Source organism: Coturnix japonica, chromosome 5 (assembly GCF_001577835.2).
Source record: "Coturnix japonica isolate 7356 chromosome 5, Coturnix japonica 2.1, whole genome shotgun sequence".
Classification (NCBI taxonomy): domain Eukaryota; kingdom Metazoa; phylum Chordata; class Aves; order Galliformes; family Phasianidae; genus Coturnix; species Coturnix japonica.
In genome coordinates this window covers 23,455,422-23,480,970 of record NC_029520.1, presented here as the reverse complement: position 1 = coordinate 23,480,970, position 25,549 = coordinate 23,455,422, and the positions used below count along the sequence as shown (strand labels likewise).

Below are 25,549 nucleotides of genomic sequence, written 5' to 3'. Positions count from 1 at the left end.
GCATAGCTTTGCCAGCCATATTACTACATGTTAAGTAACTTCAGAAAGCGGTGAACTTTTTTTACAGACTGTAAACTGTCAGTGTTTTGCAAGTATTGTAAAGCAGCCTGCGTAACAGCGGGAAGTACTCCCGTTACTTACATGTGTATTTGGTGGTGGTCACTGTATTTGCAGTGGGAGGTGCTGGTTGGTTATGATCCCAGTGAGACTAAGACTTGGTGAGATCTTAATTTAAAAATGCTATTAGAGCTAACATTAAGAGCACTGATCCCTTTAGATACTGAGCATCGGACAGGACTCTGACCCATGTACACAATGCCATGCAGATAGCACATAGCACATATCCTTCTCTGTTGGTCATTCAACTTATTACTGGATTTTCTTAAGGAAAACCGCTCCATTTATCATATTTACAATCAAGCAGAAGTGATGTGTGCATTCAAACTTGCTGCACTGTTAATATCTAACAAAATACTTGCTGTTGGTAATAAATTGGGAGGAACTGTTGATTCTCTTGAGGGTGGAGAGGCCTTAAAAAGAGATCTTGACAAATTAGAGGGCTGGGCAATCACCAGCCACATTAAATTTAACAAGCAAGTGCTGAATTCTGCACCTCAGATGGGGCAACCCTGGCTGTATGTACAGACTGGGGAACGAGAGGCTGGAGAACAGCCCTGTGGAAAGGGATCTGGGTGTTCTGGCTGATGGCAAGTTGAATATGAGTCAACAGCATGCTCTGGCAGCCAAAGGGGCCAACCGTACCTTGGGATACACCAAGCCCAGCACTGCAAGCCACGTGAGGGGAGGGATTGTCTTGCTCTGCTCTGTTCTAGCGTGGTCTCACCTTGACCTCTGTGTGCAGATTTGGGCACCATAATATAGGCTGTAAAACTCTTACAAGTCCAAAGGAAGGGTACCCAGATGGTGAAGAGTCTAGAGGGGAAGACATGAAGAGTGGCTGAGGTCCCACAGTTTGTTCAGCCCAGGGCAGAGGGCTGAGGGGAGGCCTTGTGGTGGCCTATAGGTCCACACAGGGGCAATGGATGGGCAGCTCTGATCTCTGGTGACAGTGACAGGACCTGAGGGAATGACATGGGCCTGTGTCAGGGAGAGATAGGTTGGGTGTCAGGAAAAAGTTCTTCACCAGAGGGTGGCCAGGCTCTGGCACAGGCAGTGGTCAGCACTAGGCCTGCCAGCATTCAAGAAATGTCTGGACAGTGCTCAGAAATGTGGTTTGAATTTTGCATGATCGTGTGTGGAGCCAGGAGATGAAATCCATGCTCCCTGTGGCTCCCTTCCAACTCAAAGTATTCTCCAATTCTACTGTACAGGCAAGGCCACGCAGGCAGCATACTCGCCAGTACTGAATGGGAGCTACTCACAGGCTTCTCTAGATAAGAACAGCTGACCGAGCGAGTCCTGCAGCTAGAAGGCCTGGATGCTGTGCTGTGTGTGCAGTGTGGCACAGGGCTGGTTGCACTCAGGTTAGTTGTATTGTGGACCACTGATTACTTGATGTGCAGTGGTCTTCTGGTCACATTAACCACTCTGACTTCCACTGAGAAAAATAATGAGATGCCTAGATCACAGAGTCACAGAACTGTAGGGACTGGAACGGACCTCTAGAGATGATCTAGTCCAAGCCCCCTGCAAAGCAGGCTCCCTAGACCAGGTTGCACAGGTAGGCGTCCGAGCAGGTCTTGAATATCTCCAGAGGAGACTCCACAGTACCCCTGGTCAGCTTGTTCCAGTGCTCCGTCACCCTTACCGTGAAGAAGTTCTTATGTACATTTGTGCAGAACTTCCTGTGCTTCAGTTTGTGGCTGTTTCCCCTTGTCCTATCACCACACACCACTGAAAAGAGTCTGGCCTCATCCCTTTGCCTCCCACACCTTAGATATTTGTAGACATATGCTATTGAGGACTTTAGACCTAGTGACAAACTGAACTCTGTTTTGCAATTGTTAAGTGGCTGTGCCATTTAATAGTTCCCTGAGCTGTTCCATGAATTTCTTTTGCAAGACACATACCCCTAAGTGCAGGGTATCTGACTGATGTACTCTTGTATTTGAGTCCTTCCATGTGAGCAGGGAAATGGCTGCATATGACCTGTCTACATACGTTGTTTATCATATTTCTCTAGTAAACCCCTGTTCACAGATGTGCCGCTACAATACCAGTAACATCCAGAGGAGGGGACTGCAGCTGTGCCTTCCTCTGAGTCTGTTGCTCCAAGGATAAAAACTAGTAAGCCTGAAGGCAGATTGCTATCAGTAACCTTGTGCCTTGTGTTTGGACTTGCCATTTGGAAACAGTGCTTGTGGCAGTTGACCTGACAGGATTTGCAGGTACCACCTGTTTGGCAATGAGACACCAGGCCCGAGCAGAGCTGACAGCCTTTGGAGATGCTCCCAGCTTGCCCTGCTGCAGTCACTGGCAGAGCTGTAGCTATGGCTCCAAGCAGCCTCCATGTCTATCAGCACTCAGGTGTCCCTCACTTGCATTAACTCTGCCTGCATGTAGGATGGTATGGACAAGGACCATCTCGATGGGGACCACAGATCTTCCCACTGTGGAGCACTAGGATTCACAAAGCAGCCAGAACTTCCCTGCCCCTTCAGGCAGTAGGGTAGACTGTCCCCCCTGCTGCTTGATGCAAGCCCTCTGAAAACAGAGGGATCTGGGGAAGCGTTTAATCAGGCCACATTACAGCTAATAGGTGGGAAAAGTCACCATGCCATAAGGCAAGGCAAGGCAAGGCAAGGCTTGCTTGGGCTGTATCCCTGGGATATACCCAACAGATGCCTGTTCTATGTGCCTGTTCCTTCAGAAGCACTAGTTATGAAGTGCTGGAGTGTAGCAATACAAAACCAAAGAGCAGGGATGCGTGCTGAGGTGCATGGAGCAAACACAACAGAAGATGTGGCAGATACCATCACCCCTATACATTCTGCGCAACTCCTCAACATTTCCCAATATCCCCACCAGTTACCTTCCTCTGCAGTCCAGCTAAAAAGCTGTGCTGACATTTGGCTCAGGTTGTATCCAGTTCAGCATCAGGTGACTGAGTCTTGAAGGCAGCCTTGGAAGTACTTGGAAAACCACTCCACAACAGGCCTTAGAGGTACAAGTCCATTTGCAACTCCTCCTCCTCACTGCACAGGCAAATTGTTTCTGCAAAAGGAATTATTTTATTAAACAAACAAACGAAGCCTTGTAACCTCAAAGAAAGAAAATCCCCAGTGTTGAATCTCCTTTCTAACCATTGTACCAAGCCGTAAGGGGTCCATTTTGAACAAAATGACCTTCTGAGGAGGGGGACAAGGCCACTCAGAGATCACTCAGGACCATGAAGATGCTTGTAAGAGATGTAGGCTCTGTTCTACTCTGAGCATGCCCAGGTCTGACGGACCTAAGTTAACAGATGCCTTTTCCTTTATGTAATTAGTGTTGTTCACGCCTGTACCAATTTAAACCCAATGACATGGCTTCACAAACAGCTGCCACTAGAATCGCATTTACATTTCCAGTGATTTCCCTAATGTTTTTCAGTCAGGCACTGAGAAAAGGAATAGTATTTGAATCGATCTAAATTGCATAGATCATATGCAATCTGCTGTTATCTCCCTGGTGGTTTGTGAACTTCAGATAAATATCTGTACTTTCCAGTGAACTACAGTCTCCTCACCTATATGCCATTTTCAGCTCTTTGGTACAGAGATTTCACCACATATACAGCGAATGCCTCATCTCAAATGGGATCATCTCCAACTGCAAAACTGCAGAAGGTATTCAGTGTGGGATGTTAGAAGGAATGTGCCAGCACTCTCAGTTAAGAGCTTTCAGGCTGCTGGGAATAAGATCCTTCCTCTAGAAAAGCTGTGACTTCTGTACCCTGGGTTCGCCTGCCCTCTGGAAGGACATGCTCTGCCTGGTAATTTCCACTTCTGGCTCCAGTGTGCTCTGACCATCCAAGAAACTCAGCTGCTTTCCATAATCTCCACCCAAAAGATTTCTATCATCTGCTTCTTGTTTGGATTGAAAAATCTATCTTATGTAAGAGATCAGAACTGGTAAAAGAGAATTAGTGGCAAATGAAACTCCCTTCCCTACCCAGCGTATTTTGTAATTGATTCTCTTGACAGATGCAGCCAACGCCCTCACGCTAACAATGTGCTCTCTCATACCAGCTGCCATCATCTGGTGAGAGGTGCAAGGCTGTCCCACACCTACGGTAGGCAGAAGGCAACCATGCAATGACAGGATTGTGACTGAGTGGTGGCTTGCACTGGGCAGCAGTTCATGGGGAGAGCGAGCAGAAGCAAGCTGCCAAAATGCTCGCGGTCTGTGGCGTCTGCAGGTCTGCAGGCAGCAAAACAGAAATCTGTTTTGTAGGGAGCCTGTTGCTTGGCCAAGTGTGGGAGATGGCAGGGAGAGCCTGTGGGAGAAACTGGGTCCATATTTGCACACTGTAAAACAACCGCCAGTGCTGGGCAGAGATGACAGCCTTTGGAAATGCTCCGATGGTGTCAGAGCGCTGACTGCACTGAGCACGCCCTGCTGCAGACACAAGCAGGGCTGCAGCCACAGCTCCAGGCAGCCTTGAAAACCTCGCAGCCAGAATGAGCCCACGCAGTCCCTGCCCAGGATTCTCCTCCCCGTGTGTGGGAAGCGGCACTTGTACAAAAAGCTCCAGCCCGAATACAAACACTGCGAAGCGACCTGGGGCTACGGGGCAGATGACTGCGCTCACCGCGTGCCGACAGAGCTCCCGCTGCTGGCAGAGGTGTCTCTCCTGGCCCGGCCTCGCCCCGCAGCCCCTGCAGCACGGCAGCCCCCCGCACATCCCCGCGGTGCCCTCGGCTCGCGGCCTCGCTTCCACAGCAACAGCCACCATCCGCTTCTCGCCGTCCACCCGCAGCCTGTTCGATGAGCCGCTGGGCATCGCCGTGCAGGGCCTCGGCCCGCGGCAGCAGGTCACCCTGCGGGCGTCCTTGCGGGACGAGGCGGGCGAACTCTTCGAGGCCCACGCCCGCTACCAGGCGGCGGACGACGGGGAGCTGGACCTGGCCCGCTGCCCCGCGCTGCCGGGCGGCAGCTTCAGCGGCCTGGAGCCCACGGGGCTGCTGTGGGCGCTGCAGCCCCGCAAGGCTTTCTGGCGCCTGGTGAAGAAGGACGTGACCACCCCGTTCCGCCTGCAGCTGGACGTGCTGGACGGACACGGGGACGGCCCCGGGCGGCTGCTGGCCCAGGCTCAGCACGAGCGGGCGTTCCTGCGGGACGGGGTGCGCAGGGTGCCGGTGCGAGACGGGAGGATCCGGGCCACGCTCTTCCTGCCCCCCGGTGAGTACCGGCTGTAGCCGTCCTGTTCTTTCCTAAAAGCATTGTGTTTGCCAGGGCGAGCTGTCTCATGACCTACATAAAGAGAGACCCATGAAAGCTCCATCTCTCTTTTCCTCCCTACGGTCCCACAGACTCATCTGCCCATCATTTACATTCACCCAGCCACCTGAATGCTAGAACAGGTTTAAAGAAACAGGCAAAGGAAACATTCTTTCTAAGAGCCTGAGGGTACAAATGTGGAGGAAGGCACGGCAAGCAATGTGTGTGCCTGTAGGAGCCGAGAGGCTGAGATAAAGAGCTGTGGGAAGAGTCTGTGTGCCAGTCCTGCCTTGTTGCCCAGCACTGGCTCTACACGAAAAACCAGGGAGTCCTCCTGGAGGGCTTGGAGTATGCTCCCTCTTCCCATGGTGATCATGGTTCACTATGTTTGAGTTCCTTTCCTGGGGCCCATGATCTGTGGACAACTTCATTATGTGAAAGGAGGAGGAGAGAACTTTTATAGAGAAGAAATCTTTTCAGAAGAAAAAGACAAACACTGATTAGCTTTAGTAAAGGATTTCCTTTTGGAGGTGTATGACTTGCTCAAGACACCACCAGGTTTCAGTACAGATTAGGCTGCTAAGCAGAGAACTCCCTGCCAGAGTCCAGGGTGTGGGAGCACTGACTTCTTATCCTCAGCATCCCCCTTGGCAGTGAAGCCAGGGCTCCTTCCCCTGCCTGCTGACCAGGAGACGAAGAAAGCCACTTGCATACAATTTGTTTCCAAACTTTCCTGGTTCCCTTCACTTGCACTGCTCACAGTAAGCTGGCTCGCTTTCTCAGTATCCCCAGACCCACTCCTTCAAACAGCATGTGTTTTAAGACTGTAAACCTTTGCCACAGTCCCCGTCTTTGAAACGTTTCCTAGGCATAGAAGGATTTTATTTTCATCCTGCAGCCATTTAGGAGTTGGATACCACTTACAACCTAAAGCCATACAAACATGGAGAGTCCAAATGGCTTTTGCTACGGTGCTGTCCCACCTCCCTTGAGCATCCCCACAGACTTACCCGGTATTAGGACATTTTCTGTGCATGTTCAGAGTAAGCCCACACTGTTGTGCTACACTCAGCTGAGCCATGGGTCACAGGCAATTGCAGTCCTGCTCTCTGCAGTACACAGCCACTGCTTTGAATGCTCACAGTCTATGTAAAGCCAGTAGATGTGCTGTCACCTGCATGCAAACAGCAGAGGAAGAGCCATGGAAGAGGTCTGAGTGACTTGTCATGTCCATTCCCCAAAAAACATTCTTCTGCAGTTCCTGTCGTGCATCTGGTTTTAAGCGTTCTAAATCAAAGAAACATTAAAGGGACTAATTTCATGTGATACTGCTCTTGTCTGCTGCAGGACAAGGCCCCTTTCCAGGAGTCATCAACATGGAGGGACTTGGAGGAGGCCTTTGTGAGCACAAAGCCAGCCTGCTGGCCAATCATGGCTTTGCCACACTAGCCCTGGCTTATTACCACTTTGAGGATCTGGTTCAGAAGCCGACCAAACTCCATCTGGAATATTTTGAAGAGGCAGTGAACTACATGCTGCAGCACACACAGGTAGTAGCACGTTCCCTGCCCTCTGGCATCCAGAGAATGCTTCTTCACTGGAGTGCCTATCCCTTCACCAGAGCTGCCCCTGGGGGAAGCTGCTGGATGCTTGCCCAACCCAATGGCTGGCATCTGCAGGGTATCTGAGATCTAGAAAAGAGGAAGGACTAAACAGATATGTGCTGGAAAGGGGATGGAAAGAGAGAAAACACGCTCAAAAGAGACAGCTGAGAGATAACGGGGTGGAAAGGTTTGAGCAGGAGAGCCTTCATGAATCGCTACCCTTCTTCCCTTCTCCTTCGGGACAGGTGTTTAGCACTTATCCAGCAGAAAAACTAATTATTGCAATTCCCTCCTTTGTACTGTTGTGTAAACACTCAACATTACACAACATCCCCCTCCAGTAATTAGCTGTTGTGTTTTTCAGCTCAGTACTGATGGGGTTTTCCTCCTATCCACCAGGTAAAGGGACCAGGGATTGGTCTGCTTGGTTTCTCCAAAGGAGGTGATTTGTCTCTCGCCATGGCTGCCTTCCTGAAGAATATCACAGCAGTAGCTACCATTAATAGCCCTGTGGGCAATTCAGCTTTTCCTCTGTGCTACAAAGATAAAATGATTCCCCCCTTGATTTGTGAGGAAAAATATGCCAAGGTTTATAATAACAATATCATTGATTATTCTGATGCCATGTGTGACCCCTTTAAAGCCCCTGGCAACCAAAGCCTGATCCCAATAGAGAAAGCTGAGGCACATTTACTATTCATTGCGGGACAAGATGACCATATTGTCAAAAGTAAGTATCATGCCACTGAAACCTACAAATATTTGCAGGCTCAAGGGAAGCAAAATGTTCAGACCCTCATTTGTCCTGGAGCAGGGCACTGCATTGACCCTCCCTTTTCCCCTTTTTACCCAATAGGAAACCATCCAGTTTTTCGCAAACGAGCTGTCCTGGGTGGAGAGCTCACAGCTTATTCTAAAGCACAGGTTCGTGCTTGGCTACAGATACAGGCTTTTTTCCACAAACATTTAAATGACAAGTGATGCGAGTAGAAGGAACGCACAGCTATGAACAAACATCTGATGAATTATTTTACATTTATCAGGTCAGCTCCCTCTCCCAGCTGTACCAATACAGCTACAATGTCTTCAGTGACTTTGCACAACCATAACTCAGAAAAGAATTGGTTTTCATGTTCTGTTTTACATTTTTGGATAGGAAAAATACCCCATTGTTTTTCTCATCTGCTTTCTATTTTTATATTTGGCTGTGCTTTTCACATTACTGTGGCCTCCACACGCATACTCTATGCACAACTCATACTTCAAAACAAGACCTTTCAAATACTAATTTTGGTGCGTGGATTTCACTACTGTTATGGTAAATATCATAAATGAAAATGTTTCTGATGCTGGAAGTGTGCAGTAATGGTTGTTATAGCAAGGATGTGGTGGTGTCTCTGGTTAGCCCTCTGGAAGGGTTGTTTGTCTTCTATTTCCATCTCCCCTTCAGAAGAAAGCGCTCTGCTTCACATATACTTCCAGTTCTAACGTTTAATGCAGAACAACAAATTTACAGTCATCAAAATCTATCTCCTCCCATAAAATACGGAAACTTTTCAGCTTTGTTATTAGAGCTGGTTGAGGTCAGACTAATGAGGGAACAGAGCCAGAGCAGCCCATACAGGAAACAAAGGCATCAAGGGGCCTCTCGCTGAGTCACGAGATTCATGAGTGGACCCCCTTGCTTTCAACACTCCTTCTGATGGCCAAGCTGCAGCTAGATCCAGGCTTAGGCTCATATTTGGTCAGTGGTTCATATCTTAGCAGGGTTTCTCCCATCCACACACCTACAACTAACCAGAGAGTCACAAACAGTTGCAGACAAATTAAAATCATTTCTCCAAACAATTAAGACTTTCCATTTACCCCAATAAACAAGATCTTCCTACCAAATTTATCAATTCCAATTAAATTTACTTTATCTTTTTTTTCAGGTTCTGAACTGACTTGTATTTAAAGTCAAAATGGCAATGTCAGAGTACCATATCTTTCAATTCTTACTATCAATAATTTTACCACTGTACTCAGCTGCTCTGGCTCTGTTGCCAAATTAGTCTGACCTCAACTAGAACAGCCAGATCAAGCAGAGTGCAACTTTTGCAGATTCCTACTGTGTGCGTCTCCTTCCTTGGCTCATACCCACTGTACAAGCCATATCAGTGTGGATGAAATGAGAGCAGACACTCAAAGTCTCAGGTGGGAGATGAAATGCATTGGTCTTGGTGGGACTGAAATGCAGGCTGAGACCCTGGGAGGGTTGTCATCTCAATCAGTATGATTAAAATGTGGGCTGAGATTTGAACAGCAAATCAACATCTGGGTATAAAAGTAAGTCTTACAAGTAAATAGAAAGTACCTTTAAAATTAGAGGATGACAAAAGTCATTTTGGTGAGGATAATACACAAGCTGGGATACCCTAAAATTTGACCTTATGGCATGTGTGTGTGTGTGTGTGTGTGTGTGTGTGAGACTGAGTACAGATGGGCACTGGACTATCCAAAGTGAGGGAGGTTGCCCTTAATGGGGGTGCAGCCCAATTTATATACAAAGATTACTGTACTCAAATTGGCAAGGTTGTTGCTCTTTCTGTTTGTTTTATTTCAATAATGAAACATCTATACCTGGAATGATCCCATGAACAGTTCAAGACTTTCAAACTTGATAAAACGTGATGAGGGGGGGAGAGGGGGAGACAGGAAAGCAAAAGCAAGATAGCACACACTCAGCCTTTTTTAGTTGATACAATAATGCATCCAAACAGTGCACTAAATAACAAAACTCAGAGCCTAGAAGACTCCCAGGAAAAGCTAAGGCAATAAAAATTGAAAAGCAAAATTGCTTGATCAACAATCTCAACACCAATTTATTTCTGTCACACATACTGCTGCTCCTCTACAGATAGTTGTTGTGGATGGCCTTATCATCCACTTACTACGTTGTGGATGACCTTTAATACCCTAAATCTTTAGGTTATTTTCTCATCTAGCCCTCTTCCAGATAACCTGGATGAACAGGGGAAGAAACTGAGTCCACTACGAGCTCTACAAATGAACCCTATTTGATTTGCCCTGTTCCTGAGGAAACTGCAACCTGTCTCCTTGGTACTGGCACTTCTTGTTCCAGTTCATGTGCCTCTGACTTTCTGCATACCGCCTTGTCTTCTGAAGGTGTGGGTGTTGCAGGATAATCCATCCCACCTACAACTTCCCTAAGTGTTTCACTTGGTCCTATTTCTGATTATTCTGTTTTTCTTTTAAGCCTTACTGCTCCTATTCACTTGTTGAGAAAAGTTTTCTCATTTAAACTAGAATGTGCCATTATTGTTACCTTATTGTTACCCAAACTGAACACTTCTTGATGTTCCACCGGTGCATCATGAAGAATTCATCTCTCTGCTCCATGTCTGGAAGTATGAACCTGTATAGGCACCCATCTCTCCAGACTCCTCTTTTCTTCAGGGCATCTTGGTGCAAGTATCTTCCCAGATTTGTCTTCTCCCACTAACTAAGCAGGTCACATCCTAAGTGCTGAACCTCATATTCAAAATAGGAAAAATCCTGTGTGTTCTTCATTATCCTGTCTCAAAGAAAGCTGAGGAAGGAATCTGACTGGTAACTGATTCCCTATTGCAGCCCCTATGGATAGTGAATCTTGTGACCATCTTTTATTGAACAGCTCCTTTATGCCATGGCCTGATCTCCAGAATGTACCCTTGCTCAATCCAGATCCTGTCTTTTCTGTAGATGGCTCTTGCCTCTCAGACTCAACTGGAAAACTTGCTTCCAGCTATGCTGTCTGTGCTGCATGATAAATTGCAGTGTATTTCCTCCATTCCTTCTGTACAAACTGCTGAACTTGTTCTTATCTGTTCCTGTGTTATGGCACACAGCCAATCTACAGCTATGTACATCAACTCTTGCCTTGTGTTTGGTGTTGCATATGATTTTGGTCAGCTTTGGAAACAACATGGTTTTCTTACATCATCAGGTTCCCATATGAAGGGTAGTTGTTATGTGGATGCTCTTTTACAAGTCTTTCTACTATCTTCTTTAGCTGTTGTTAACTGTTAGTCTGCCATGGTTTTGGCTGGAATAGAGTTAATTTTCTTTATAGTAGCTGGTATCGTGCTGTGTGTGTTTTGGATATAGGAGGAAAATAATGTTGATAGCACACTTATGTTTTAATTGTTGCTGAGCACTGCTTACTCTAAGTCAAAGATGTTTTGGCATCCCAAGCTATCACGCCAGTGTGGTGCATGGGCGTGCACAGTTCTTGTTTTCTTTCCCTTTTTTTTTTTTTTCCTTCTTATTAAACTATCCTTATCTCAGTCCATGAGATTTCACAATTCTCTTTAACCAGTGGGGGAAGGGAGCAAGCAAATAGCTGTGTGGTGCTGAGCTGCCTGCCAGATTAAACCATACCAAATTTCTTGAGAAAGGATCCAAAATAAGGGTGTTCTGTTGCACAAGTTGTGTCAGAACCAGAGACATTGCAGATTTCTGGGCAGTATTTTTAATTAGTTATTTAACCTTAGACAAAACCAGAGACATATGCAAGGGACAATGTAATAGGATTGGTCTGCTGTGGTTTAGCCCAGCAGGCAGCCAAGCAACACACAGCTGGTCACTACTCACTCCATGCACAACAGGATGGTGGAAGAACTTGTGGGTTGAGATAAGGACAGCTTAATAAGAAAGAAATAAAACTGGAAAAAAAACAATGTCAAGAAAAATAGCACAGAAGATGTGACACACAATGCAATTGCTTACCACTCGCCAAAGGATGCCCAGCCAGTTCCCGAGCAATGGCAGCTAACTCGCCCAGTTTTATGGCTGAGCACAATGCCATCCAGTACGGCACATCCCTCTGTCCAACCTCAGCGTCCCAGCCGTGCCCCCTCCCAGCTCCTTGTGCACCCTCAGCCTCCTTGCTGGCAGGGCAGCGTGAGAAGCCGAGACATTGTTGGCTCTGTGTAAGCACCACCCTGTAACAACAAAACCATCACTGTGTTATCAACATTATGTTCCTCCTAAATCCAGAACAAAGCATCAGTGGAAATCACGACACAGGCCCATGCAGCTTCTTACAAAGATGTCACACAGGGAGATGACCTGGCTGATCACGATGACCTCAGGATTTTGTTGTTAATCGTCTTTCTGACTCAGATTCAACTTCTCTTTCAAAACTGTCATTATCACAGAACCGATAACTGTGAAGGACTCTTGGCTCTGCAATGGTTGTCAGTTATACCCAAATTCTTTATGTTCTTGCCTCATTCCATTTTACCCTTCCTTGCTTATATGTCATACCCCACGGCTCACACTAGCAAGAGAGGATTAGTGCTGCAATACAGCAGGACTGGTTTGTTCCAAACTTTTCTGTAAAGCACAGCAGTATTGCACTACCTGTCCATAACAGCTGCCTAGTCCTTAACACAGGCCAGTACACAAACCCAACACCTGCAGCACATCCCAAACTTCAGATAGAAGTATATCCCAAACACAGCAGATACACATCCTCCAGATGGCTAAATGCTGTAATCCTGAGTACATGATTGTAGCCCTTTATGAGTACTCAGGGTGGGTTGAGGCTTATGCCTTCAAACATACTGATGCCGCTACTGCAGCCAAGAAACTCTGAAGAGACTTGACACTTCGATTTGACATCTTTTTGCTACAGATAGTAATCAAGGTGCTCATTTCACAAGCCAAATAATTAAAGGTATTTGCACAGCTTTAAACATTAAGCAATACCTGTGCTATGCCTCAGCCCAGCAGTGCAGAAGGAAGAATGTCTGACCTGAGAAGTGAATTGGCCAAGGTACATTAAGAAACAGGACTGAAGCAGCCAGAAGCACTGCTGCTGATGTATATGTAAAGCAGAGCAAACAGGATGCACAGCCCATCTCCTCAAGATATTCTTACAGGATGGCCTATGTACCTTCCTCATTCACCACCTGAAGCACAGCATGAACTTCACCTGTGATTGGCAGACGTTTTAACATTAAATTATAGCAGATCCCTAAAAAATGGGTTTTCTGTTTATCCTCAGTTAAAGGAAGCTCTTCTAGTGCCCTCCTTCGGACCGCGCCACGCTCTGCAGCTGGGAAACCGGCTTTACCCAAGGCACGCAAACGAGAAGTAGCTGAGGCTGAAGGGGAGGAACACACACACCGTGGGTGGATCCTATCCCAAACCGTCCCTTCCAACGCCCTGGCAGGAATGCGGGGGCAGGCTGTAGGACGGCACGGCCCGCTGGAGCCTTCAATACGAAGCGCCAGCCGGACACCTGAGGCGTGCCCTTTATGCCAAGTGTTTGAGAGGCTTTTAAAGCCACAGGGGGCGGAGCGCGGCGGTACAAATATAAGAATTTAATATCAATATACTCGTATTAAACACCCAGCGTCCCTGTCGGCACGGACTGTCCCACTGTTCCCGGTGCGGGTGGATCCCCGGAACCCGGCTCGGCCCGGCCCTCCTCGGCGCCCGCCCAAAGAGGCGGACGCGCCGATGGGCCGTAGGGCAATGAGCGTCCTCGCTGCGTGCCGACAGAGCTCCCGCTGCTGGCAGAGCTGTCTCTCCCGGCCCGGCCCCGCTCGGCAGCACGGCAACATCCTGCGAGTCCCCGAGGCGCCCGCGGCCCGCCGCCTCTCCTCCATGGCCGCCACCATCCGCTTCTCGCCGTCCACCCGCAGCCTGTTCGATGAGCCGCTGGGCATCGCCGTGCAGGGCCTCGGCCCGCGGCAGCAGGTCACCCTGCGGGCGTCCTTGCGGGACGAGGCGGGCGAACTCTTCGAGGCCCACGCCCGCTACCAGGCGGCGGACGACGGGGAGCTGGACCTGGCCCGCTGCCCCGCGCTGCCGGGCGGCAGCTTCAGCGGCCTGGAGCCCACGGGGCTGCTGTGGGCGCTGCAGCCCCGCAAGGCTTTCTGGCGCCTGGTGAAGAAGGACGTGACCACCCCGTTCCGCCTGCAGCTGGACGTGCTGGACGGACACGGGGACGGCCCCGGGCGGCTGCTGGCCCAGGCTCAGCACGAGCGGGCGTTCCTGCGGGACGGGGTGCGCAGGGTGCCGGTGCGAGAGGGGAGGATCCGGGCCACGCTCTTCCTGCCCCCCGGTGAGTACCGGCTGCGCCCCGTCCGTCCTCCGCGGTGCCCGATCCGAGAGGCCCCTCGGCGCGGTGCCAAGCTCCTCCTCGTGTACCTTAGTTACGGGACTGTTCTCCAAAACTGCCGAGTCCTCACTGCTGTGGTTCCTTCCCGGCCTTTCTCCAGATCCCCGACTCGTCATTTCAGAGTTGCTGCAGCCCAACCTTCTTTTTGCTGCCAGATTTGCCCTGTTTCTCTCCATTTGTGAATAGAAAGTCAAGCAGAGCATTACGCACGTTTGCCATTATGGCATTTTTGTCAGAGCTTTGATTGCCTTACAAATCCTGCGTTGTCCTCCCAGCAGCTGCCCAGGCTTATGCTAGTGCTCTGTGGGAAGCCTCTTCCCATTTCTCACCAGGCATCTGTCTGGTTTTGTGCTGCAACCCCATGTGGTCAAGGATCATCTCTCCATAGTATGTGCCTTGCTTTCCCCTACCATTCCTTTTTCCCTGCCTGTCCCTGCTATCTCCTCTGTTGTAGCACTGCAATCATACACATCCCAGCCAGCACCTTCTTTCATACTCCCTGTGGCTGCTGGTGAGTTTCCAGTTGTTGCCCAAGTTCAGCACGTTTATGTGTGGAAGCAGAAATTGAAGTCTTCCTTGTGGCCGCCTCCTTTCCTGCAGCCCCTCTCAGCATCCCAAATGAGAATGGCAAGTGCCAGAGTAAATAGGCTATAGTGCATTTACACTGAAACTAAGAAGCTGGAAGCACAGCAGATGGGATTTTTGAGTCAGGTTTTTGAGAAATGCAGTGGGGTAAATCCTCCTGGGTATTTTTGGAGGACAGTTTGTACGTTGGCAGTGAGTTGACATGATATGGACAGCTAGCTGGGACTGCCATCCTTTCCCTGCCAGCCATGTTTTTTTCCTGATCACTAAAACATTGGCAAGGTGACTGTTTTGTACCTTTGTTTAATGTTTAATCTCGAAGCAATGCAGCCATGTACTGAAATGTACACTCTGTGCCTGTGTTTTGGTTGTTTCTGTTTGTTTGTTTGAAGGCACATTCCCAGGCCTATGAATTTGGGATATGAGAAATGATGGGTCAAGGTGTCCCATTTTGTGGCCTCTTTCAGGAAACGGTCCCTTTCCAGGAGTGATTGACGTGCACGGCGCTGGAGGAGGACTCCTGGAATACAGGGCATGCCTGCTGGCCAACTATGGCTTTGCTGTGCTGGCACTGGCTTACTACAGTTATGAAGATCTCCCCAAAGACATGAAGGAGGTCAACCTGGAATACTTTGAAGAAGCTGTTAACTTTATGTTACAACACAACCAGGTCGGTTTAGACATTGACACAGCCTCACTACAGGGAACTGTCATTAGTCAGCTCCTATCAGCCTGCACGTGAGGCAAAGCTGTTGTATTTAGAATAGCATCTCTGTTCAAGTCAACTGTAAATAATTCCTTTCATATCCTCAGCTCCCATTACAGTGGTTCTCTGGCAGATAATTCCTGCTCTTCCTTTTATACTGGCCAGGTGACACAGTGACATGGAGTCACATACTGGTTATTTCTGCTTCGCTCAACCCAGTGTACTAACAAGGGAACCAGTTGCCTTGAGACACATCAGGCCGCCAGCGGAGCTTTTAAGTTTACATTCCATGGAATGTCCTTGCGGACTAAATGTCTTTTTTAACCTTGGAGCACGTGATATGCTTCCGTGATCTAGGGCTCAAGGAAGTCTATAAATACGCATTTGCTGCTGTGTATTGTAGTAAGCTGTTACAGTCACTCCAAATGCTGGTATGTGGTGCATGTGGTTTTCGGTAGCTGGCTGCAAACTCAGCAGTCAGGGTTCCTAAGCTGGTACCTCCTGGAAGAGATCCCTGCTTAGCTCTGCATCTTCTTCCAAATAGCTGCACATGACAATAGCTGGAATTCCACATGGCGATGTCTGGCCTCTCTGGAGAGCTCAAAATAAACACCTTCCTCAGAAAGATGAGTAAAGGCCTTGGTGGTCTTTCCGTTACAATAACCTTAACTGCTTATGCTACCCCTATGCCCCAAATCTTGCACTTTTGTTCTTCTCTGCCCTGAGAACAGTACTGTTGACTGTTGTTAATGCTTTCACTGATGCCTCTCCCGTGCCATATTTTTAACACTTGGCAAAATTTTAGCCATGTTTTCAATGTTCCCCCTTTCTGTGCTTCAGACTCGGTGGGTGTGGAGCTTGTCAAGCTGGTGATGAGGCACAAAAGAACCTTTTTGAGCCCTAAGGGTCTTTGTACTTTGGAGCTATTGTGACATTGGCAACCTGAATTTCAGCACCCTGTAAGATCATTTAGCTTTCCTATTATAGTTTGTCTGTGAAAGAAAAGTTAACCTGTACAAGGCCTTGTAGTTTTGTTAGGACCTCAGATGCATATACCTGGAGTGCAGATCAGGACAGGCTGTGCTAATAACAGCAGCACTTCCAAGAAATGGTTTTTTTGTTGATTGTGATTTCTGTTTCTTTACCCTCCAGGTTAAAGGTCCCGGAATTGGGTTGCTTGGCTTCTCCAAGGGGGGTGACATATGTGTCTCAATGGCCTCCTTCCTGAAAGGCATCACGGCCACTGCTGTGGTCAATGGCTCGGTGGCGAACGTGGGCGCAGTGCTGCGCTATAAGGATATCACCATTCCGCCCCTTGGTTCCAACAGAAAACGTATCAGGGTCAATAAATCCGGGATCGGTGATATCATTGATGCACTTAACAATCCATTAGAAGGCCCTGACCGCCAAAGCTTTATCCCTTTGGAGAAAGCCGAGTGCCGCTTCTTGTTTATTGTAGGCCAGGATGATCACAACTGGAAAAGTGAATTCTTTGCAGTTGAGGGAAGCAAACGTTTGCAAGCTCACGGGAAGGAAAAACCTGAGCTAATCTGTTATCCTGGGGCAGGGCATTATATTCAACCCCCTTTCTTCCCAATGTGTTCTGCCTCAATGCACCCGCTGGTTGGCATGCCTGTGATGTGGGGGGGGGAGCCCAAGGCACACTGTGAGGCACAGGTAGATGCCTGGCAGCAGATCGAGGCCTTCTTCCACAGACACCTCAAGGGTGAGCCTTCCAGGACAGCCAACAGGCTATGATGTGATTTGGGTTGCTGTACAGAGAACATGCTAGTGATTAATTTTTGTTTTGTTAAGTGTTTTGTTCATTCTGTGTTTCACATTTGTTTTGTTAAATGGTTTTGAATGAGAGCAAAGAACATCGGAGAATAAAGTTGTTTTTCTCTGAGCAGATAGTGGGTGAGAGCTGCATCCTTTCCACACCTTCCTCTATCAATCAGTGATATCTTGCCCTCCCATTGTGTGTTGTATGGGAAAGATGTGGAAATGTGATGATGGCAAGGCTGGGTCTGTTTCGAATGTGAGTTTAAGTGGAAGGTAAATCATCTGAGACATGGGATAAAAATTTATTTACCTTGTAAGTCTTCCTCAGAGGAAGCGTGTTGGATGCCACTGGCCTTAATGGAGAAAGTGCACTTTTTTTTTTTTTTCATCTGGAAGCAGCTGTTTCTCTACCTACATCCAGTAATCTTATCTCACATCACTAAGCTGTATGTCTGCTTTGACTGTCCATTTTGAGATCTAGCATTTAGCAAGTCTCCCGTGGAGAGATGACAGCCGCCCATAGCCTGAAACTGCCTTCTGAGCATACGTAGTCGAACTGAGAAAGCAGGCTTCCTCTGGCTTTGTGGGAGGAGTGGGGAGCAGCAGGGTTCTGTTCTGGAGATGCTGAGCAGCTTTTGGCACTCGAAAGAGAAAGCACTGAAAGTTACTAGGGAAGTGCTGGCGACTCTTCAGTGACCTGAAGAACCCTTCGGTGCCTTACAGAGGCAGGCTGAGCGCACGCAGCTTCCTGCCTATATTTAGCCAGCGACTTGCGCGTCAGTCCCACAGCGCTCCTTGCACTCTCCGCGCTTTCCCAGTTCATTAAGGTGAAACGTTAACCGGAGCAGAGGCTGGTTAGTGCACGCGGGACGGGACTCAACGGGAGGGCAGCGCCCCGGGAGCCGCTCTGCCTCCCACCCACATCCGAGGTCCCAGAGCGGAGGCGGGCGGTGAGCGAGGCCTCCCCCAGCCCCGGCTCCGCGTCGCCGCCGCAGAATCGGTCGTGCGGGCTCCGCTCTCGATTGAGGCTGCCTGGCGTGGGCGGCCGTTATCGCCGTCGTCGCCGTCCGTTCCGCGGCGCTCGGCCCCGCTCCGCAGCCATGTGGAGGGCGGCTTGGGCCGCCAAGGCCCCCGCGCGGGCGCTGTGCCGTGCCCCGGCGCGCCGGGCGGTCAGCGTGGCCGTGACCCCCGCAGCCGGGCTGGCGGACGAGCGGGTGGACACGCGGGTGGCGGGGCTGGGCCCGGGGCAGCCGGTGACGCTGCGGGCGGTGGTGTCCGACGAGCGGGGCTGCCTGTTCCAGTCGTGCGCGCACTACAGGGCGGATGGCCGCGGGGAGCTGCACCTGGGCACGGACGCGTCGCACGGCGGAAACTACACCGGCGTGGAGCCCATGGGGCTCTTCTGGAGCTTGGCCCCCGCGGGCATGGAGAGACCGTACCAGCGGCTCATTCCCCGCAGCACCGACACCCCGATGAAGGTGGAGATGCTGGTTCACCAGGGCCACAGCCAGCACGGCGCCATCCACGGGCCGGTGATGGCCAAGGCCGAGGTGGAGAGGTGGTTCACGGCCCCCGGCGTCAGGAGGATCCGGCTGAAGGAGGGCGGCGTGAGGGGCTCTCTCTTCCTGCCGTCGGGTGAGTGGGGACACCCGGGGCATCCGCGTCCCAGAGCAAAACTGAAGAGCGCCCACGGACAGGTCACCTCCCTGGGGTATCTTGTGTCTCGTGGGGATGCTGCTCCGTGCTGGTCAGCAGCACGGCCGGGCAGGTGCCTCTGGCGCGAGTGGAAGGGAAGCGAGACAAAGGCTGGTAGTGTTCCACGTTGCTGCTCTCAGGTTGGAGTTTCTGTAGATTATGTTTTATTTCCTGAGCTGTAACGATCAGAAAAGGCGATAGGCTTCTCAGTGTGAGCCTCTGGTTGGGATTTTAGCCTGAGGATTAAGTTTAACGGGCATTTTTTTCTCCCCGTGAAGCACGTGCTGATAAGCAGAGCTGCAGAGGAGACTCTATAATAAAGTATTACAGTTCTGTTACACCAGAGCTCAAGCTAAGCTGCTAGTTTAGCAAGTTCTGTTCTGCACATAAATACAGAGTAGTTATTGGAAGGAGCTGTGCCCGTTCTCCCCGTGGGATGGCTGTGCTCTGTGAGGTGTGACATTCCGATGTGCTGCTGCTGGAAGCTGAAACCTCACACTGCTGGCGGTGTTGGAACGCTTCAGCCATGAGTTCAACTTCCGTATTTCACCGCTGTTGTACTGCGAGAACTGCCATCTGTATTGCCTCCCTAATAGGCTGCTTCTGCAAATCCTTTAAGTGCTGCTACAATTATCAGGGATTAAAATCTCGGTGAATGATTTCCCAACCAATAATCTTTATTAACCATTTAGATACGGATCCAAAGTCTGCTAAAGAAGGAAAAGAACAAGCAAGCACAAAACCAACCCGACATAGATTGGACTTTGAATTTTGGATCAAATGTTTAGTCAGCACTCTGAAATACCTGAGCTGTTGATCCAGTCTGCCTTAGAGAATGAGCAGGATTTCTGCTGAGCTCAGTGGAAATGCAGAGATCTGCAGATTGGAGCTGTATTTTTCCCTTTAGGAAGTCTGGTGTTGTAACATGATGGAAAAGTCAGAGATCATTGCTTAAATGATGCTGGCATCCTTTTAAATAAAGGATCCACTTACAAGATTGCCACATCTTTCCTTGCTTCAGGGATTGTTAAGAAAGGAACCTTAAAGGTCAACCATCCTTAGTAAAAGTGAGATTACGTAAATGGATTCATGCTGCAATTGTGATATGAAAGATATTTCTCACTTTGGGTCTAAAGTTACAGGCTGTGATCTTTTAAAGCAGTAATAAAGTTGTCTAGAAAGTTATCCTGCTTTTTTGTGAGCTGTGGAGAAACTCCACGTGGGCTCTGCAGGCATTCAGGAAGGCAGCTGGGCGTCCTTGTGTGAGCTGAAGGTTACCTTCATCAAAGAGAGAAATGCCGGCCTTCTTGACTGTGTTTGGGTCATGCATTCGCACTAGAACGTGTAGGGGTGAGAAATAAAAGAATGCTCCTGCTTTTCCTCTCCTATAGAAAACTGAACTTTAATGTCAGTTTTAAAGCTGACAAAGAGCCCCAAAGCACGTTTCAGCACATTTCAGCACTTTTCTGGCCTTTTTTTATGCGTTTCGTTGGGAGGTTTCTACCATCTAACATGTCTTGTCCAAAGCTTCTTTTCTGAAGCACCTTGAAACATCAGAGCTCTTGTCTTTGTAGCATATAATCAATGCCAGAGGCTTGATGCACATCTGCACAAATAGGTACTTTTTGTGCTGAGAGCTGTGATCCGGCTCTGAATACATCAGTGGTGACACCTGGTGGCCAGAGCTCACACCTCCCCAGAATAAACAAAAAATACCTGGGCTCTTTATGGTTACAACAGCCTTTAACACAAAACTGCTGCCATATCAGATTGAAATGTAACAACGCAGCCTTCACTGCAAATCACGGTTGCTTGAAGTTGCGGTTCTGAAAATCCCCGTGGTTGTACAGGACATGCATATGCATGTTTATCTGCGCATCGGTCGCACGCACCTAACTGCACCCACACAGCTCTCGCTTTTATTCTGGCTTTTCACACTTGCAATAGCGATTTGGCTGCTGGCTGTGACTGCGCTGATGCTGAGATAGAGGGAGTCAGTTGAGCTGAATTCATCCTGCAGTGAGCGTCTCTGCTGTGCTTTTCTTGCTGTGCCTATTTCGGGGTTTGTCCTTTGCCTTAATGCTACTGTCATTAGGAAATGTGTTTTCACTTTGCTAATTAAGGAATTGCTTCTTTGTGGGGAAAAGAGCTGATTTGAAGTTTGACTCTTCTGAGGGTGGGAGGTTAAAATCATTGAAAAATACACTGAGAAAACAGTTTTTTAAACAAAAGCATGTTCAGCCATTCACGTGTTTTCACAGGAAGCTCAGAACCTGAAATAGCTGAAGTCAAGTACAGCACCAGTCTGATCTCAGCTGTGTGAATGGAAAATTGACGAGTAGTTATAGGAAACATCTAATGCTTTCTATATTTTGATTTTCAGACTTAACTAGATATTCCTTAGAGTCCTGTTTGATAACTTGTGTTCTGTGCCTCTTCTCAATGCAGGGGATGGTCCCTTTCCAGGAGTGATTGACATGTACGGTGATGAAGGAGGTTTGATTGAATTTCGATCCAGTCTCCTGGCTACTCGTGGTTTTGCTGCTCTTTCTCTGCCATATTTTGACTTTGAAGATCTGCCTAAGGTCATGAAAGAATTTAATCTGGAGTACTTTGAGGAGGCAGCCAGATTTCTACAGCGTCACCCAAAGGTGAGTGGAAGGAGACGCCTCTCCAGACAAGGCACTAGGGAAGATTTGGTAGTCACGCTCATGTGGCGGCAGTGATTTTCTTGGAGTGTCTTTGGGCAGATTTAGGGCCTATAATGGAAAAAATGTAGGCCCCACATAGGCAGCTATGTGCATCACTGCAGAGCGTGTTTCTTCTGCTACAAGCAGGACGTTGAGTAACTTCACACTGGAAAATTGACAGTTCCTGATCATGAGGACAATGAAGTGCTGGAACAGCCTTCAAAGAGGAGCAGTGGCGAAGTACATATGTGGTGGTGTTTGTGAGGTTTTGTTTGTTGTAATGAAAGCAATTAGCTTACAAGAGGATGGCACAGCACTGCTCAGTGCCACAGATGAAGTGATTTGATAACTTGAGTTGTTACTTTGTTTTACTTCCCAGGCTAGAAAAGGAAGAGGCTGAATACATATCTAATTCTCAAATGTCATTTGTGAGATGACTTTATATGCCTGGGACATATTTTGCCATTGACTGTATTTGAATTTGCCTGTTAGGGGGAAAATATTTGCAAGAAAATATACAGTTCCAAGTGACGATTCTTGTTGTACCTAGCACAGATGTGAGACCAGTGTTATTTCATTTGTTATTGGCTCTGAAGAATAAGACATCTGGGAGAAGTCTGGCCCCAGGCTATAGCTTTCCAACAGGTCACACCAAGAATTAACTTTGTTTTTAATAACACAACTTCAAAGACATTTAATGGCTAACCCTATTATAACATATATTTGTTCCTTTCTTCCTCTCTTCCCCACACCCCCATCTCAATCTGAAGGTGAAAGGGCCAGGAGTTGGAGTGATTGGGACTGGGAAAGGTGCAGAATTAGCACTCTCCATGATCACCTTCCTACCAGAAGTAGTGGCTGCCGTCTGTATCTCCGGCTGTAGTTCCAACACAGTTGCAGACCTCCATTATGGTGAGATAACTCTGCCCGGGCTGCGTTTCGATATGAATAAGGTCAGCGTTTCTGACACTGGTGTTTTCGACACTTTTGAAGCTCTGGATGACCCAGCGAATCCTGCTAATTCCTCTTGCACGATCCCCATAGAAAAAGCAGAAGGTCACTTTCTCCTAGTAGTAGGGGAAGCTGATCGTATGTGGAAGAGTTCCTTATATGCTGAGCTAGCAATAGGGCGCCTGCGCCAGCATGGGAAAGAAAACTTTGAACTGTTGAGTTATCCAGGAGCAGGCCACAGAATCGATCCTCCTTCTACTCCGTTTTGTCAGGTAGCTCTGGATCGTGTGCTGGGGGTGCCCGTCCTGGGGGGTGGGGAGAGCAAAGCACACGCTCACGCCCAGGAACATTCCTGGGGAAAGATTCAGGAGTTTCTACACTTGCATCTGGGATGAACACGTCAGCACCTGTACGTTGTTGCTGCTGAGCTTGAGCCGCCAAAAGGACTGGAGGATTGGAAGTATTGACCGAGAAAAGGTCTGAAATATGAAATAGCCAAATGACAGTTACATATAGAAATCAAGACACAAAGGGATTGATTTGCACGAGCCTAAGTTATTTTAAGTAGGTACGCAGAAGAAAAGTGGAGCGATAATAAGTAGGCTGCACTGTAGTACAAATTTGAGTCTGAATTGGTCATGCTACCAAGAAACAAGTGTCTGAAGAAAGTGCTTTCTGATGGGTGCTTTCTTGCTTGCAGTATTTATGAATCAAAGAACTTCACTGCCAGCCCGTACCATTAGAAATGACAGATAGTTCTCCCGGGAGAAGAATGGCAACCTGTGGGCCATGAACTTTGATATCAAAATGATGAATGATTCTGGCTTTGGGTCTTAAGTTATTTTAGCCTAGAACTTTCTGATTTATAGCCATACACTTTGGTACTTTGGACGTGTTTTCTACTTGCACAAAGCTGGGGATCTTTGTATGCAATAAGTTTTTTATACATTGGCCAGAAACAGTGGTCTTCCATTGGAAACAATCTCGTCTCTTTCCAACAGCAGCTATGCTTACATTGAGAAAGTGAAGAGTACTTTCATTTATGGAGAAAGGCAGCACCAGAGCTGTCCTGTATTGGGAATATGACCATCTTGTTCCTATAATGCCGTGGATTGGCAGTTGACTCTTGGGAGCACTGAAATTCTGTTACGCAGCACAGTTAAATGCAGTCATACCATCTGCAAATCTTAATTCTCTCATTGTTTTAAATAATTAACACTTGTTGTTAAGCTAGATTTTAATTACGTGTGGAGCTCTTTGTTAATGATGTCTACAGATGCTGCCAGCTGTTATTAGGAAGGAAGGTGATAGACACAAGAGCTGGCAAGTAGAAGACTAAGGCTGTAAAAAGCTGTCCTTGCAGTAATGATCAGAGTACAAAATAATACTAAAAAAGGGTAATCTAGGATTTCTGACCCAGGCTGACTGAGATTGTTTTTCACCTTAATTAATTTTTAGTTAGTACCTTATTATTCTCTACCATATAGATAGAATGAAACCATTTCTGCCCAAACGATTCTTGTCTGTTGACAAGGGTCTTGCCAATGCTGAAGGCCTATTTAATAAGGGCTTCAAGTGATAAAATTCGCCTTCCAAGGTTGCTTTGTCAGGCCTGTTTCAGAATTGCCCAGAAAGAAACAAAACATTCATATACAATAGTGAATTCTGCTTTGCTCTCAGGGATCTTTTCTCTCCAGTTGAGTATCATTATTCGCAGGCCTGATTAACTTTCTGCAATGCACATCACACCTTATCATTTGAGTGAAGTCACTTGTCCTCCACGCACCATCACTGCCAATGATCACTGCCATACACTCCTTACAAGATAAATTTCATCCACTCCCAGGAAGATGTCCTCGCACCCAGTCTTCCCCAACTCTCTGGCTCTCAAGCCTTTGCAGAGTCTTATCTGGTGCTCAAACCTCCACTCATCCTGGCTGCCTCAGGAGTCCCACAGCGCACCTTGAGGTGCTGCTCATCCTTACTGCCTGCCCTTCTTCCAAGTTGCAGCTACTGAGAAGTGTGTTCAGTACAGGTTTCTTGTTCTGTCTGTCTTTGCCAAGTGTATCTTCAGCAACTGGAGCTCCCGGTATAAATGACCCCCCTTAACCCTCCTGACCCACTGATACCTGTGTCCATACTGCAGTCTGACCATGGGACATCAGTTGCAGTGCAGCACTGCAGGCTGGTGGCTTGGAAACGAAACAGTCAGAAATAAACCCAAACCACAACAGGTAGCTTAAAAACCTCCAAACTTCATCTCAAAAGATCAAACCCTTCAAATAACTCAATGTTAGATATCATCAGGGAGCTGCCATTTGAAAGACAAGTAAAGCACTTATTTAAAAGCAAGACAGTGTGAGAATTAGACCCTGTGTTCTGAGTAGTTCATTTGTTTGGCAATGAGTTATCTCATTTCTCCTTCCTCGTTTAAATAATTCGGCTTATTTTACTGTGGAGATACGTTGGTGGACAGCTCAGGATACTTGTGAACATGACCATTCACTAGATGGCTTGTGGGAAACCGACCAGTTTTTGTACTAGTGTTTCATATTTCACATTGCTGCTGGGAGACCAAAACTACCTTACAGACACCGCAGACAGCGCACACGAAGCCGGGTGCCGGGCTGTGGGCTCGGCTCAAGCATTACTTACATCGCTTTGCACTCCTTGCACACACATCCCGTAGCTGTGTCCGCCGGCTGGATGCACTGGCCGAGCTGAGGTGAGCTCAGCCGGGGGGTCCGGACCCGCTGTAGGGGCCGCGCCTGAAGGAGCGCGGGTAGCGACCGGGGGGCGCCGGGCACGGGTTGTGACGTGCCGATGGCTGTACCTTGCACCGAATGATTGAACTCAATAAAAGGCGCACAGTACGGAGGCGGGCCGTGGCCTTTCTGTTCTCGGTACCGGAGCGGGGCAGCAGGGAGCTCGGAGCGGGGCGCTGTGAGGAGCCGAGCGGGAACGGCAGCATCCCAGCGCC

At 48.3% G+C, this 25,549-nt stretch overlaps 3 protein-coding genes and 1 long non-coding RNA gene across 4 annotated transcripts; 3 read left to right on the top strand and 1 right to left on the bottom strand.

Annotated features, from left to right (window-relative positions):
- Window positions 1–133: 133 nt before the first annotated feature.
- Window positions 134–25,514, bottom strand: LOC107314874. The gene is made up of 3 exons (XR_004307382.1): window positions 25,225–25,514; window positions 6,393–6,556; window positions 134–3,174 (listed from the first exon to the last, which is right to left on the bottom strand). It is a non-coding gene; the product is annotated as an uncharacterized LOC107314874 (long non-coding RNA).
- Window positions 3,574–8,341, top strand: LOC107314866 (acyl-coenzyme A thioesterase 5-like). Its single transcript, XM_015864627.2, has 3 exons — window positions 3,574–5,343; window positions 6,730–6,932; window positions 7,386–8,341. Exons 1-3 carry the CDS (start codon window positions 4,623–4,625, stop codon window positions 7,965–7,967), a joined length of 1,506 nt encoding a protein of 501 aa, XP_015720113.1. The 5' UTR covers window positions 3,574–4,622; the 3' UTR covers window positions 7,968–8,341.
- LOC107314868 (acyl-coenzyme A thioesterase 1-like) lies at window positions 13,382–17,360 on the top strand. Its single transcript, XM_015864632.2, has 3 exons — window positions 13,382–14,103; window positions 15,213–15,415; window positions 16,604–17,360. Exons 1-3 carry the CDS (start codon window positions 13,497–13,499, stop codon window positions 17,207–17,209), a joined length of 1,416 nt encoding a protein of 471 aa, XP_015720118.1. The 5' UTR covers window positions 13,382–13,496; the 3' UTR covers window positions 17,210–17,360.
- Window positions 18,319–23,810, top strand: LOC107314870 (acyl-coenzyme A thioesterase 5-like). The gene is made up of 3 exons (XM_015864633.2): window positions 18,319–18,868; window positions 21,377–21,579; window positions 22,389–23,810. Exons 1-3 carry the CDS (start codon window positions 18,334–18,336, stop codon window positions 22,962–22,964), a joined length of 1,314 nt encoding a protein of 437 aa, XP_015720119.1. The 5' UTR covers window positions 18,319–18,333; the 3' UTR covers window positions 22,965–23,810.
- Window positions 25,515–25,549: the final 35 nt, after the last annotated feature.